The sequence below is a fragment of the Rhinolophus sinicus genome, linkage group LG06 (genome assembly GCF_036562045.2).
Source record: "Rhinolophus sinicus isolate RSC01 linkage group LG06, ASM3656204v1, whole genome shotgun sequence".
Lineage (NCBI taxonomy): Eukaryota > Metazoa > Chordata > Mammalia > Chiroptera > Rhinolophidae > Rhinolophus > Rhinolophus sinicus.
In genome coordinates this window covers 15,249,844-15,265,237 of record NC_133756.1, presented here as the reverse complement: position 1 = coordinate 15,265,237, position 15,394 = coordinate 15,249,844, and the positions used below count along the sequence as shown (strand labels likewise).

At 51.6% G+C, this 15,394-nt stretch overlaps 2 protein-coding genes across 3 annotated transcripts; one reads left to right on the top strand and one right to left on the bottom strand.

The window, feature by feature from the left end:
- The first annotated feature begins 1,718 nt into the window (after positions 1–1,718).
- Positions 1,719–7,993, top strand: ELOVL1 (ELOVL fatty acid elongase 1). Of its 2 annotated transcripts, none has more exons than XM_019751087.2 (8): positions 1,719–1,819; positions 5,774–5,833; positions 6,018–6,208; positions 6,388–6,468; positions 6,604–6,660; positions 6,751–6,856; positions 6,945–7,081; positions 7,254–7,993. In XM_019751087.2, exons 1-8 carry the CDS (start codon positions 1,783–1,785, stop codon positions 7,473–7,475), a joined length of 891 nt encoding a protein of 296 aa, XP_019606646.1. In that variant the 5' UTR covers positions 1,719–1,782; the 3' UTR covers positions 7,476–7,993. The 2 variants fall into 2 exon arrangements, with proteins under 2 accessions (XP_019606646.1, XP_019606647.1); XM_019751088.2 differs by lacking the exon at positions 1,719–1,819 and adding an exon at positions 2,990–3,126.
- A 171-nt stretch (positions 7,994–8,164) lies between these two features.
- Positions 8,165–12,277, bottom strand: CDC20 (cell division cycle 20). Its single transcript, XM_019751078.2, has 10 exons — positions 11,697–12,277; positions 11,434–11,582; positions 11,250–11,346; positions 10,938–11,066; positions 10,644–10,840; positions 10,450–10,544; positions 10,072–10,300; positions 9,778–9,903; positions 8,766–8,883; positions 8,165–8,428 (listed from the first exon to the last, which is right to left on the bottom strand). Exons 1-10 carry the CDS (start codon positions 11,875–11,877, stop codon positions 8,250–8,252), a joined length of 1,500 nt encoding a protein of 499 aa, XP_019606637.1. The 5' UTR covers positions 11,878–12,277; the 3' UTR covers positions 8,165–8,249.
- Between the last annotated feature and the right edge of the window lie 3,117 nt (positions 12,278–15,394).

The following is a 15,394-nucleotide window of genomic DNA, read 5'->3' as shown; positions in this document are numbered from 1 at the left end:
CAGGTTCTATCATTGCTCCTCCTACCTGAGTTTCTTTAGTTCACTCCAGCAAACACTGAACGATACCCACTCTTATCTCTGGCATTGGCTACCCACTCTTATCTCTGACCTCTCAGGAGTCCAGGCAAACCCCCAAATTCTGGATGATATGATAAGTGTTTGCATACAGTCTCCCTTCTGACGACCGGATGTTTTTCCAGCTTCAGTTTCTTCAGCCAAGGTCTCAGCCTTAGGCAGAAGCCACCAGCTAGCTGGCTAAGGCCCAGGGACATGCAGAATGATTAACTGACAAATCCTTCACCCTCATCTTCACTTGCCTGTCCTCATGGACTCAGCCCTCCTTTCACCTCCACTGTGTGAGCACCGTGTAGAAAGTGCCCTTTGTCCTTTGCAGGATGGGGATGGGGGAAGCCTGACACAGCCCCTAGAAGGCTGCTTCCGTCTCACCTGCCACTCCTGTTGTCCCTCAGCCTAGACCCTCAGTTCCTGTTGTTCTTAGCCGACTCCATGTCTCCTGTACTCTATTCCCGCCACGGATCCCCCTGCTCGCTCACTCACTCACAAACAGGCACACCTTAGTCCTCTTTTCACCCATTGTACCATTCCTGCTTCTTTGATCCCCCTTTCCTTTAATTATTCTGCTGAAACGTATAAAACCTCAAATAATTATGGGAATAGGGTTGTTAGCGCTTATACAGGTGGTGGTTTTCAGACTAAACCCTTGGAGAAAGTAAATCAGTGCCTTCTGGGGAAAGAGGATGGAGAAAGGCCCATTAGAGAGCGGTGAGTGAGGAATGAGTCAGACAGGGTGGGACGTGGAGGAAGTTGTCACCTCATTTCCTGTTAGTCAGAAAAGCTCCATAAAGGAGAGGGAATTTTAGCTGTTGGACCAGATATTCTTTTGCCGCAACACCGGACCTTCATCCTTCTCCAGACTGTGAGTTCCTGGACCCCTCCAGTTTCTCCAGTTTATCAGCCTGCCCCTCGTGTGGGGAGCCGTCCCTGAACCCTCTGACCTGGTCCAAGGCCTTCCACCACTTCCCTGCAGGTCCGAAATGGTTCCATTTCCTCCCAGTCCATTGACAAACTCACTCTTCTTTTCCACACATTTCAGTCTGTGTGGAGTTCTCCTTAGTCAAAGGCTAATCCTTCCAGTGTGTATGCTGGAGCCCATTGTTTCCTTCCACACAGCACATAAACACACTTAAGCCTCTTCCCATTAAAACAACCATTAGAATCAATCTGGAGGTGAGAGCCAGGCATTGATACTTTAAAAGCTCCCCAGGTAATTCTAGTGTGCAGCCAGTGCTGAAAAAGATAAACAATAAAATCCAAACCATGGCATACAGGGCTCTTCATAAACTGACTCCTGCCTGTGTTTCCTGCCCTTACCTATATGCCCTCCATACTGGAGCCACACCAGACTACCTAGAGCTCTCCAAACCTGCAACATGTCAAGCTGCTATGCCTTCACACTCTTGCTTCCCTCTGCCTGGAATGCCTTTCCCTGCTTTCTAGAAGCTGTCCTTTAATGCTCAGCTTAGGTGTCATTTCTGTGAAGCCTTCAAGAACAAACCCCCACCTTGGGGTAAGGTGCCGCCCACCCCCGTGCTTCCATAACCCTCTGGTTTTATCTCTATGGGAATACTCAGTACGTGCTACTCTAATTGTTCATTTATATGTCTGCCTTCTCCACTAGACCGTGTTTTACAGGAACTCCATGGCCATGGGGTGCCATTTGCTAGGACCTGGGCCTAAGTGGTCTATAGCACATATTTGAAGATGCTTTCTGCCAGGACTGGGACAAGAACAAAAAGAAGTGAGTCTTTAGGCGTGTTCATTCATGTAGCCAACCAACACTTATTGAGGGCTTGCAATGTCATTTGCCAATGTGGTACAGGTGGGTACATGGATAATTGATGAGTGTGTGCAGGTGAGGAAGCTGGATAGACAAGTGTGTGTGTGTGTGTGTGTGTGTGTATGTGTGTGTGTGTGTTTTTTCTCCAGCTGACTCATGGAAATCTCCATAGTGTCTGCCTCCCTCTCCATTCCCATCAGTTTCCAAAGCTTCTTAGGCCAGGCTGTCTCTCGCACTGGTTTCCCTGCAATGCCCTCTTCATACTGGCTGCCAGAGGAAAGTGATTCAGCTAGACGGCAAACCCCATAGAGGGACAGCTCTGCCTTGTTCATTGATGTGTCACCAGTACTTAACACAATCTTGCACATGGTAGGTGGTCAATAAATATTTGATGACTATTTGAAAATACAAATCTGATTGTAGACTCAAAAAATCTTCAGTTTCTCCTCTGCTTCCAGAATAAAATCAAACTGCCCCCGTTTGGCCTTCAAGACCTACTACATTCAGCCACAGCTAGCTTCACTGCCCTTTTTCCCTTTCACAACCTTGAGGGCCAGTGTAGACTGTGATTCACTCACTATATCTGCCCCAGGCCACTTTATTTTCCCACCTCCGTGCCAGAAATTCTCTCATCTCCTTCTAATGCTAGGGCTCATCTAGGTTTATGCGCTCGTAGAGAGGGCTTCCATGCCCAGCCGCTCCCTCGGACAGAGACCTCTCTGCTACTCCGGCCCATCTCTACGGTCTCACCCTCTCAAGAAGGGGCTCTTTGGAGGGAAGGGCTAAGTCTTGGAACTTTTCCCAGGGTCCTAAGTTGGGTGGGCCTGCCACAAACAGAAGATGTGTTGGCTGTGCTGGATTAATCACCAGAGGACCCAGAATGAGGTCATCCAGGGGCTGAATGTCAGGGGGAAGCAGGGTGCAACTCCAGCGGCCGGGCCAGGCCGCGCCACCTGACAGCAGCAGGCTGAGAGATGCGGAGGGAAGGGGTGGGGAGTCGAGGCTGGGCGTGCTTCCTGCCCCGGGATCAGACGGCCCGCCCCTGCTCCCGCCCTTCCCGCAGAGCCCAGTCGGGGACCGATGGCCCCTCCTGCCTCAGCCCGAGGCCCAATCAGCAGGCACCCCCCCACCCGGCCCGCCCCCTCCCCCTCTGGTGACAGAAAGTCGGCCCAGCAGATGAGGAAGTGGCAGGCAGGCTGGCCCTGGGGACTTCTCTCTGGCCCTGCACCCTCCGAGCCCTCCATTGCTGCCCGCCTGGCACCCGACTGGTGAGTCTGGACTGTCCTGGGCGGGCGCTGCACTTGCCCGGGCCCCCTGCCTGGCTGGCCAGGCCCAGCCCTGCCCTCTCGTGCCCAGGCTGTGGGCGAGGCTGTTCCTGGGGAGAGTGGGTGGGAGGTCCCAGCTCTCTGGGGCTGGGCCTCTCCGACAACCTCCCTCCCGTCCCGGCCCCCATTTACTCAAACCTAGGCCTTCCTCTACCACCTCCTGGTCTTACCCTTCGCCTTTCTTGTCCCCGCCCTCCCCTCCTCTCTCCTCCCCTCCCTTCCCTTCTCTTCCCTTCCCTCCTCCCTTCCCCTCCCCCTTTCTTTGCCTGTCTCCTCTTCTTTTCCATCCATCTTAAAGGAAGGAAGGACGGGACTGAGTTCCCCTACCGGAGACACACCCAGATTCTCTAGCTCTGAGAGAGGTCCTTTCCAGAAGCCTTGAGCCACTCCTGACCTCCAGGGTGCATGCGTGTGTGCATGTGTGTGGTGAACTTGGGGGTGGTGGTTGAGAGAGATAACAAGCTGGCAAACTCACATGGGTCAGGGAGGAACTGTGTGTTAAAGCGCATGCTATGCCTTGTGGGGTAGGCCCTACCGAGAATAGGCAACCAACAATCTGATTGTGAATGAATGAATGAATGAATGAATGATGGTTGTCATCTGTGAAAAGAGATCTGTATGTATGACCAAGGGCAGGTGTGTGTCTGCATGTGGTATGGGTGATTTTATATTCATTCCCCTCTAAGTGGGCTGTATGAGTTTATATATGTGACCACATTTATCTGTGACTCACGTATGTGTGAGTAAACCTGTGTGAGCATCAGCATTTGCATGGGACCTGTAAGGGAGGATGTGTGAGTGTCTCAGGTGTGTTCGTCAGTGTGAATGTAGTTAGGAGCAAGTCTGAGTTATTAGAAACTACGCATGTCAGAGTCCGTGGAAGCTTGTTTGGGTGGTGTGTCAGAGGAGGGCAGTTATTGCCAGCAGGTGTGTGGGCTCTGTGTACATATGTGAGCTAGCCACTGATGAGTTTGTCATTGGGTGGGGGTGGGGAGGAGAGGGCTGTGTGACAGGGTGTGTGTAGGGGAGGACTTGGGCCTAACCGTGATGGGGCAGTTGGGGGTGGACAGGGGGCTGGGGGAACATCTGTGAGATATGTACCCAGTGATTGTGTGTGAGGGGCGTGTGTACAGCCTCCGTGGATGTCAGGCATGTTCTTCACTCGGTACCTGCACAGGTTGTTCTCTGAGTAGAAGGAACCTGGCTGACTAGAGTACAGACAGCTCACACAGCATCTGCTGCCCTGGCTGTTCAGGGACTGCCTTGTCCCTCTGGGACTGCCTCAGAGCCCCAGGCTCCCCTCCAGCCAGCTTTTGTCTCCCTGGGAGCTGCTGTGAGCCCTCCCCCTGGCCCTCCCCCGACATTCCTTCAGGCTCTGAGGGGGAGAGGGCCTAGCTTATTAGACCCCTCCCTGAGGGAGGGGAAGATTCCTGAGACCTCCCCCACTCCCCCACCTCCTCACATGCCACTGGCTTCCCTGCCCCTCCCTGAGAGAGAAGGGTAATTGTACCCATTCTGAAGTAGGACAAACTGAGAATTTATGGCTAGATTAGGAGAAGATGCTGGGTGTAGGTTTTCTGCAGTTCTCTTTGGGTCAAGGTTTGGGCTGGGGCTGGAGCCCCCGGAGGTTGTGGCTCAAAACCTAGAACCTTAGCCCATCTGGCTGGTCTATGGTGGGTGGGTGGTTGAGTATGGCTTTACTTGGCTTTCTCAATCCTCGTGGGTCCTGCTCCTCCAGGCACTGACCTGTGGCCTGGACCCACCCTCCACCCCATGTGCAGTGCAGCGGGGGTGGTTGGAGGGCGGAGCTGCTGCCAGATCTAGTCAGACAGGTGGAGCCACTGGGGCAGGAGTCTCAAAGAGCCAGGCTCCCAGAGAGGAAGGGTGAGAGGAGAGCACCGGAGAGGAGACCGAGGTGAGAGCCCAGGAGGAGTGTCCCTGTAGAGGAGGGGAGGAAGGGGCAGGAGGGACCGCGCGGTGAGAGTCCCGGAAGGGACTGGAGGGGCCGAGAAGTGGGAGTCCCAGCAGAGGGGAGGAGGGACCCTGGGGAAAGGAGAGTCCCGGAAGGGACAGTCCCAGGAGATGAGCATCCTATAATGGGACAGGAGAGGTTGAAGGAGAGGATCCCTGGAGAGAAGAAGGACCCAGAGCTGGAGAATTGAGACTTTGGTGAGGAAAGGAGAGAGGTGGTTCATTGTGGAGATGAGTTCCCTATTGGTGAGAGCTTAAGACTTTCCAGAAAGAGATCGAAATTGAAGAGTTCTCTTGTGGAGGAAGAAGGGAGGGGAGGTTGTGAAGTAAAAATCTCCAGAGAAGAGCAGAGAGTGATGAGAGGAGAGGAAGGTGTGGAGAGGAAGGGCGGAACAGCCCTTCCCAGGCAGGCAGGATGTGTGGGAAGCAGATGCCCCCGCCAAATTGCCTCCTCCTGCCCCTGGTCCCCAGCAATTCCTTCCTCTCACGGTTAATGTCCTTTTTTGCCATGAAGCATCTGCAGTTGTCTCATCTGGTCTGTGTCCTGTCTGTGGGTCAGGGCTGGGATGGCGGGGGCACAGTCAACCCTGGCTGACACCCACCCTTCCTACCTCCCCAGAGTCTTTAGCCAGGATGGAGGCCGTTGTGAATTTGTACCAGGAGATGATGAAGTACGGAGGTAAGATGCTGTGCACCTGCCCTTCCTCCCTCCTACCCTGCGGTCCCTGAATCTAGGGCTGTCTCCTAACGGAGAGTCCCTATACACCCCTTGACCCTTTGTGACCTGACCTCATATCTGTACACCTGGTGGGGATCCTTTGAACCCTGTGGCCCCTCCTGACTCCTTTGACACTTATTCACAGATTCCCGGATCCAGAGCTACCCTCTGATGGGGTCACCCCTGCTAATGACCTCCATCCTCCTGACTTACGTGTACTTCGTTCTCTCACTTGGGCCTCGCATCATGGCCAATCGGAAGCCCTTCCAGCTGCGTGGCTTCATGGTTGTCTACAACTTCTCACTGGTGGCACTGTCCCTCTACATTGTCTATGAGGTGGGCCCCTGGGATGCCTAGGCTTTAATTCCTGTTGGCAGGAAAAGGGGCAGGCCTAGATCCAGAGCATGGCGTCTTCCTCCCAGAGAGGCTCAGATCCATCTCTTCAGCTAGGAAACGGGAGGGATTGGGGGAGTGGGAGAGAGAACCCTGGTGGTCTAATTCACATCCTTTCCTAGTTCCTGATGTCTGGCTGGCTAAGTAGTTACACCTGGCGCTGTGACCCTGTGGATTTTTCCAACAACCCAGAGGCACTGAGGGTAAGTAGGGGCAGGGGCTAGGTCATAAGCAACCTGGGGACAGGAGCAGGTTGGGTGTGACCTGTGCTCAGGGGCCAGTCTAGGGAGGCTGTTGGAGTAGTGTTGGGGTTCTAAGACTGCACTGACTTCTTGCAGATGGTTCGAGTGGCTTGGCTCTTCCTCTTCTCCAAGTTCATTGAGTTGATGGACACGGTGAGAGTATATGAAATGTGAGAACTTGGGGTGGGGAGGCAGGAGTGAGAGGCCCTGGCTCTGAAACCCCTTTCCCCACCCTTCTCTCAGGTGATCTTTATTCTCCGGAAAAAAGATGGACAGGTGACCTTCCTACATGTCTTTCACCACTCAGTGCTTCCCTGGAGCTGGTGGTGGGGGATAAGAATTGCCCCAGGTGAGTGGTGAAATCCTCTGGGAGAAGAGGGGCAGGCACTGGGAAGCAGAGGCTCGTCTCTCCTGACCCTGTTCATTGCCCCTCACAGGAGGAATGGGCTCTTTCCATGCCATGATAAACTCCTCTGTGCATGTCGTCATGTACTTGTACTATGGATTGTCTGCCCTCGGCCCTGTGGCTCAACCCTACCTTTGGTGGAAAAAGCACATGACAGCCATCCAGCTGGTGAGGGGCCTGGACCTGGCCTATAACCATTACCCCAACATTCCTAGTCTGGATCCTTTATCCAACCTCTCATCTTTGACCCTATCCTATCCACTCAACATTCAGTCTTGCTCTACCCCCGCCCCCTTTCCTTCCAGTCTTATTTCCTCTGACCTTTGCCTTTCTGTCCTAGATCCAGTTCGTCCTGGTCTCGCTGCACATCTCCCAGTACTACTTCATGCCCAGCTGTAACTACCAGTACCCAGTCATCATCCACCTCATCTGGATGTACGGCACCATCTTCTTCATGCTCTTCTCCAATTTCTGGTATCAGTCTTACACCAAAGGCAAACGGCTGCCCCGTTCAGCTCAGCAAAATGGAGCTCCAGGTACCACCAAAGTCAAGGCCAACTGAGAAACATGCTCTATCTAGCTAGGCGCCCACCTAAGTGCCTCAGGACTGCACCTTGGGCAGCATCCGTCATTGTCCTCCCTACCTACACCTGTGACCAGGGCTTCTGTGGTCAGGACTGAGCAGGGGACAGGCCCTCCCCTCCCCACAGCTGGTACAGGGACCACTGCTTCCGTTCCTCACCCACTCCTCCAGGCCAGCCCCAGGGATGTGGCCTGATTGCCCTCTGCCAGTCCAGAGCTGGGGGCTGAAAGGGCTGGACACTTACTTCCCCCTCCCTGCCTTAAACTTGGGAGAGGAGCACTCAGGGCTGGCCCCCACCAGGGTCCTGTGGCCTTTTTCCTCACAATGAAGAGGTCAGCAATAATCTGTCACTGTGGACCCAGGCTCCCTCCTTTTCCACCCCACAGCAAAGCAGGAGCTTCTTTGGCCAAAGGTCAGAGTGGGTGGGAGGCCTGGGAATACAGCCTGTGAAGGCTGCTCACTCACTATGTCTTCATTAAAAGTGACAGAGGACACCACTGAGGCTGTGTGTGTACGTGCGTGAATGGAGGAGGTGGGGTACAAAGCCTGCTAGCTCTGTCTACGAACAGGAGGGATGGTCAAGGCTCCCACAGGATGGATGTTTCTAGCTCTTTGATCACAGAGAGGAGCCTCTTGGGAAGGCCACTGGGACAAAGGTCACACAAGGATAAGAGAGAGACATGACTTTATTAGAAAAAAAAAAAAAAAAAAAAAAAAAAAAAAGCAAACAAAACTGAGGTGATGAGTTGGTCCTCAGCGGATGCCTTGATGGATGAGGCTGCTTTTGGCCGCGCTGGCCTTCTCCCGCTCCCGCCGCCGTGCAGGGTCCAACTCAAAGCAGCGCCATAGCCGTAGGGTCTCATCTGCCGCTGCTGATGCGACTGTGGCCCCATCTGGACTCATGGTCAGACTTAGGACCCGGGCCGTGTGACCTGGGGCATGAGGGAAAAAGTGAGAGCAGCACATATGAATGTAGATATACTATACAGCCCTCCAGTTTTGAGGACCACCTACCTTTTTTGGTTTTTGCTTTTATAACAACTTTGAAATAATTCAATAATTCACATTCCATAAAATTTTTCTTTTAAAGTGTACAATTTATTGATTTTCAGTATATTCACAAAGTTGTGCAACCATCACAATAATTCAAGAGCACTTTCATCAATCCATAAAGAAAGTCACTCCTCTTTTGTCTCTTCTGGCTATTTCATGTAAATAGTCATACAAGATGTAGCCTTTTGTGTCTGGCTTCTGTCATTTAGCACCTACCTTTGAGTTCAGCCACCTTAGCCATGGTTGGGTACTTCCAAATAACCAGCTGGTTCTGGGCAAAGCCATGGCCTGAGATGAGTTCCTTGTAGTGGGAAGACCAGAGGATGGAGCACACCTGTGGAGAGGGGATGGTTGGGCACGACAGAGCCAACGCTACTCAAATCAGAACTAAGTCCATTCTAGTGGTAGGCACCCTGCCAGGAGCTACGGACTCAGACTTGAATGACCATATCCTTTTGAGAATTACAACTGTTGTCCATTTCACAAATGAGGAATCGAGCAAAAGGAAGATCAGCAAGTTGCCTGAGATCACATGCAAGTTAGTAGGTGACAGAGCCAGATTTGAATTCTGGCTCCAAAGCCCCAATGCAGAATGAAGGATGCATGGGGGGCATGGGGGCGGGGTAAGGAGAGGAAGCTGGAGTGGTTGCAGGGACCCACCAGCAAGAGCCTCAAATTCTAATGGATTTGGATTATATGCTATAGGTGATGGGGAGCCATCGCAGGATTTAAGGACAATAAGAGACCACTCAGACCACAGTATATAGGACAGGTAAGAATGAGATGAGAATGCAGAGACCAGTGCAGTGGGCTTCCGCTGGGAAGAGCATGAGTCTGAAGGAAGGGGACACATATAAATGATATTCTGAGGTAAAACTGATATATCCTGGTGACTCGGTGAGGAGGATGAAAGATTCTAGAAGCTTCTTCAGATTTCTGAGTAGGTTCTGTCTCAATATAAGAGGAGGAGGAGGAATACATTTCAGGGAGGCAAGGGGAAGTAACAAGTTTAATTTGGGAGATATTAGGGTGGTACCATCTATAGGACGTGGGATTGGTGATAAGCCACACGGTATTGGAAATATGGGTCTGGAGAGCTGATTTAGAAGTGTGGAAATCATTAGGGTGCAGAGTTAGGAAAGCCACTGGAGGGGACATGATGGCACAGAAAGGATAGAAAGACTCAGAATACATCTGAGGGTAAGAGGCTGCAATAGGGAAAGACTACCTGGGAGTGGGCATCCACAGCATTCAGACAGGCCCCAGAGCAGACATTCCAGATGCGAATGTGTCGATCACTGGTGCCCCCTCCTGTTGCCAGGATATTGGACTGCCAGGGACACCAAGCTACAGCCTAGATGGGATTAAACGGGGGGGGGAGGGGGGGGTGTCAGCAGGCACCAGACAAGGAGCTATAGCGGTCACAGATAGATCAGTCCAATCCCACCATCCCATCGCCCCATAGTATTTCCCAGGTTCTGGGTAAAGGTCTGCAGAGGCCCCAGCCCAGCCCCATTCTCACCTTGACAGCCCCTTGATGCTGGGTGAATGTCTGCAGGGGAACCCAGCCACCCTCTCCAGGGGCACTAGGCCACACGTTGACCAAGTTATCATTGCCACCACTGGCCAAATGTCGTCCATCTGGGGCCCAGCGCAGCCCACACACTTCCTGGCTGTGACCGCTCAGTGTGGCCACATGGTGGTCTGCTACGCGAACATCATGGTGATGGATGTGGCCAGAGCGTGAGCCACTGCAAGAAGGAAGAAGGGAATCAGGTTCTATGGCAGCACTAAATGCCACCAGCAGGCCAGAGCTGCTTCAGTTCAGAGGTGTACAGTCTGGGAAGAGTGGGCAAAGGTTATAGCCTGATTTTACAACAGACTAGCAAAAACCACTGACCTGGACAGGATATAGCTATTCCAACACAGGGAGCCCACTCGGGCAGAATGACTGGTCATGTTTCGAAGCCGCTTCTGCTGTTGCACGTCCCATAGCTGGAGAGAGAGAGGACCACTATGATCAGAGATTGGGCCTTGGCATCAACATCCTCCTGCTGGGGGACAAGAGAGCTGTAGCATAGGGACAAGTCTCACCTGCACCTCAGCGCTGCTGGTGCCCACAGCCAGGTAGTTTCCTTCTTTGATCCAGGACACAGAAGATACATAGTCCCCAGGCTGCTCCATCTGCAGCAGCTGAAGGATGTCACCAGAGCTAGCACTCCACAAGTACACACTGTTGTCCAAAGCCACAGCCAATACATTCCCAGAGCTCCAATCCACCAGGTTCAGGTCTGCCAGGGGGCAAAGAGAAGAGCATGAGCTTCCTTGTTTGCCTGGTCCCAGGCCCTCTTTTCTCCATTCATACAGCAAGGAGCAGGCTGCACTTACAGTAGTCATTACGGATTTCAGGGGCATCCAAGATACGGTCTGGCAGGGAAGGAATGTAACGGCAGGTCTTCCGGGTGGAGCCAGGCGTGGCCTTCTGGCTATAGAGGACTTTCAGTCTGTTCTGGTAACCTGTGGCAACGGAGTGAGTCTAGACACTGGAAAAAATGACACCTCTCCCAGTCCCTAGTCTGGGAAGCCAGATAAAAACTTCCTCTCTCCCAGGCTTGGGTGGGAAGAGCAGACAGCCATCTCAACTCAGCCCTGAGTTTGGGCTGACACCTCTCTCCAAAAGCCAAAAACTTCAGGTCTTACCCTCTGGGACTTTTTGTGGTTTTCCACTGAGCCGAAGGATCTTGGCTTCCTCCACATCAAAACCATTCAGGTTCAAAGCCCAGGCTTTCTGATGTTCCTGGCACACAAGAATGGTGGTGAGGCCATGACATTATGCAAAGTACACAGACGGATCCCTTGCCTTAAGTCCCTCTGCGACACATACCTTCTTAGTGGGCGTCTGGCTGTTTTCAGAGTGGTTCTCTTTGCTCAGGAGGAAGTTGGCCACTTCCATCTGGGAAGCACTGCGATGGGGGATATAGCGGTCACCGCCAGGTTTGTTGGGAGTGGTCTGAGCCTTGGAGCTGGATTTGCCTGGGGCGGGGAGAGGGAAGCCAGATAGTCTGCCAAGGTTCCCGAGGAAGGGGGCATGTAGGCTGCTCTCAGCGGTTCCCTCTCCCTCCCCATGTCCCTCCACACCCCACTAACCGGGAGTTCGGCCCGGGGTCCTGCCGGCGCTGTGGGATCGGTTGGCGGCCCGCATGGGTGAGGGGCCCGGCCCCGAGGCTTCCTTAGCTTTGCGCTGCCAGCGCGCGGGGGGTGCATTGGGGATGGGTGTGTCCAGCTGCAGCAGCGACTGCAGGTCACTCTCGAACACGAATTGCGCCATGAGAGCCGAGCGTCTGGGGGGGAGGGGTCCTTGAAGGGGGTTCCTGCCGAACCCGGAGGAAGACAGGCGATTGGGCTCTGGGAAGGCGGGCCACACAGTCAGGGCCACACCAGCGACAGTCTCTCTCAGCCCGGCACCTCCGGCCGCAGTCCCACCTCGGCTGGGCCCAGTTGCCTCACACGGTCAGCTCGGAAAAGGTTCCGATCACGGACCGGCCCTACAAATGCCGGCCTACGCTTCTTGAACTCTCCGCTCTGAGTACTCATTGGTTCCTTCAAAACCCAACCGTCGCAACCGTCGCCCTCTCCCATTGGCCTCTATGGCACTGGGGGCGGGTCTTCCGGGGCAAGTCACAGGTCTCACGAGAGTCCAGCTGTGGAGCGTGATTTGAAGGGTAAGAGAGAGGCGTAAGGCGGGTCCCAGAGAACTCGTGTCTGAAAGCGAGAGGGAGGGACAAGGAGCATCGGGGGCGGGGCCTGCGCTGCCTCCGCCTTCCTGAGTTGCTTTCATTCATTTCTCCGATTCCCCTGACCCGCCCTTCGCACTTAAAGCCATGTTTGTGGATCGTATTTAGGATACCTAAGTGCAGAACTCGGTGGAGCTACCTAAATAAGGCACTTGAGCCGTTTAGAGAAAGGAAAGGCAGCGGCCGGCCGGCCGGCGGGCAAGGGTGAGACGGGGGAAAGGGCTGAGAAATTTTGGAACAGAAAGAAGGCCAGAGCTAGTAGTTAGGGTGCATCTGCTATTTGGTTGGTGCCTGTAGCAACACTGCTGGGAAGGAAGTACATAGTACATGTGTTTGTCTTTAAAATCTGTGTTGTTTGTTGTTGTTTTACAAAGAGGGAAAATGAGGCCGAAAGAGGTGAATTCCTTATAGTCAAGAAAAAGGATCAGGTGTCAGGAATTTTAGAGACCCACTAGTTTAATCTGTAGTGGCACCCTCCCTATCCTGGCAACGTATTTTACAGATGAAGAAGCGGAGGCCCGGGGAAGAGATTTGCCCGAGGTCACACAAATTGGGAATCCAGGTCTGACTCCCATTCTATCCAGTGCTCTAACAATGACTTGAATGAACTGTGTGAATATGCTTAGAATTGAAGCAGCAATAATAATAATGGGTACTATTTACTGGCTATCTGCTAACAATTGTGTTTAAACAGTTTACATACATTATTGAGTTTAATCCTTACTCCCATGAGGTGGACACTCTATCCTTTTATAGGAAAAGAAGCTGGGAAAGAAGAAGTTAGAAACTTGCCCAAAGGCACACAGCCAATAATAATAAGTAGTGAACTCTGATGACAGAGAAAAATCTGGGGCCCTTAGCCCAAATTTAATATTGGTATTATCTTTGATTTTGAAGTGTTTATGTTCTCTATTTCCAATTACCTAGGAAAACAAGGAGTTGGATGTCCTGGGGCTTTAAATGGGGAGTCCCTGAACCCCAGAAAACATAGAAAATGCAGTTTAGAGTCAGGCTGATCATGGCCTTAAATGTTAAGCTAAGGAGTTTGGACCTTATCTGCTAGGCCTTATAGAATCAGTGCAAGTTTCTGTGTAGGGAAGGGCCAAACAAAACGTGCCTGAGGGTGGGACATGGCCAGTGGTTTGCAGCTTCTTGGGTATGGGTTAACTGCAGAAAAAAAAGGATAGGGTAAATACGGGTATAACCTTAAGGAATTCATACATTTTAGAATGAAAGAAGCCAGATTATACTGACATGGACCTTGAAATGGGAGGAATTCTAATACGTACAATGATCAAGCAGGATGATGACAGAAGAGGTCAGCTTTGGCCATGGAGACACAAGTCATCAGTGACCTTGGAGAGTGTGGGATCAGGAGAGTGGGTGCTCGGGTTCCATTTGAAAGGGTTGCAGAAAGAAGAGGGGAGAATGTGGAGGCAGCAAGCACAAGCTACTTGTGTGAGAAATCTGGGAGTGAGAAAGGGTCAGTGCATGGGAGCTTGAGGGAATACTAGCATCAGGAGGCCTGTGCCTATTTGAAGGTGAAGGCAAAAGAGTCAGGCGAAGTGAAAGAGGCCAGGCAAGGGCCAGCTGATAGAACAAGGGGCCAGGGTACTTCCCCAGGAAGAAATGGGATAGAAAACACAGGGAGCTTTTCCAATTCGGGAAAGAAAGATCATTTCCCCTTAGGCTGGAGGGAAGGAGAACAAGGCTTTAGAGATGGATAATTAGAGGGTGAGGAGCTGGTTAGATGGGAACTCCCACCTGAAGGACTTGAATCTAGGGAGGTAAAGGGCATGGAAGGAATAAAATATAGGTGATATTCAGGGGGTGGGACAACTTAATTGGGCCAACAATAAAAATAGCTCAATAAACACTGAGTATTAACTATATGATTGGCACTGTGTTAACACTTTTAATCCTCACATAGGGAAACAGTGGAAGAGAAAGAAATCAGGAGTGAGATGAATAGGAATATTGATCTGGAGGCAACATACAGGTTGAGACTGGAGAGATGAGAGAGACTGGAGGCAGAGATATTAATTAGAAGGCTATAGTAGTACCGTGTTTCCCCAAAAATAAGACCTAGCCAGACAATCAGCTCTCATGTGTCTTTTGGAGCAAAAATTAATATATTAGACCCAGTCTTATAGTAAAATAAGACTGGGTCTAACATATTAATTTTTGCTCCAAAAGACACATTAGAATTGTGTCTAGTGGAGATAGGGAGAGGGAATTTAGGAAGTAGAAGTGATTAGGACATGATGGCTGAGTGGGTATAAAGGTAAGAGGGTCAGTGGTTTGGGTTTCAATCTGTCTTGAGTCCCTACACGTAGAGTCGGAGCCTTAAAGATGACTGGGGAAGGAATTATGGGGAAAAATGAGGATAGTAGATGTCATCCATTTGTCCCATTCAGACCTGCCTTTCATCCTTCTCTACCCTGCCCTGTACCCTGTGAGGCTGATTCATTGGGCCTGCATCAGTGGATTCCCTGGGGCTCTGTCTTTATTTTGGCTTCCACCAATGGGAAGATATTTTGAAATGTGTCTCCCGAAAATTCAAATGTCTAATTCCTAAGCACCAATACTTCAGAGTGTGACCTGATTTGGAAATAGGTTCATTGCAGATGTAATTAGTTACGATGAGGTCATTTGGGTGGGTCCTTATCCAATGACTGGTGTCTTTATAAAATGGGGAAATTTAGGCACAGACATACACAGGGAAAACACCATATGAAGATGAAGGCAGAGATAAGGGTGATGCTTCTACCAAGCTAAGGACCACCAAAGATTGCCAAGAAACCACCAGAATCTAGGGAGGAGGCATGGAATAGATTCTTCCTCACAGCCCTCAGAAGGAACCAACCCTGCTGACACCTTGAGCTCCTAGACTCCAGCACTGTGAGACAATAAATTTCTGTTGTTTAAGCACCAAGGTTGTGGTAATTTGTTATGTCAGCACTAGTAAACTAATATAGAGATCAGAGGATGGGAGAATAGTGAGCTTGAGCTATTTATTCCCCTGGCTCTCTCCCTGCCACAACCTCCCAG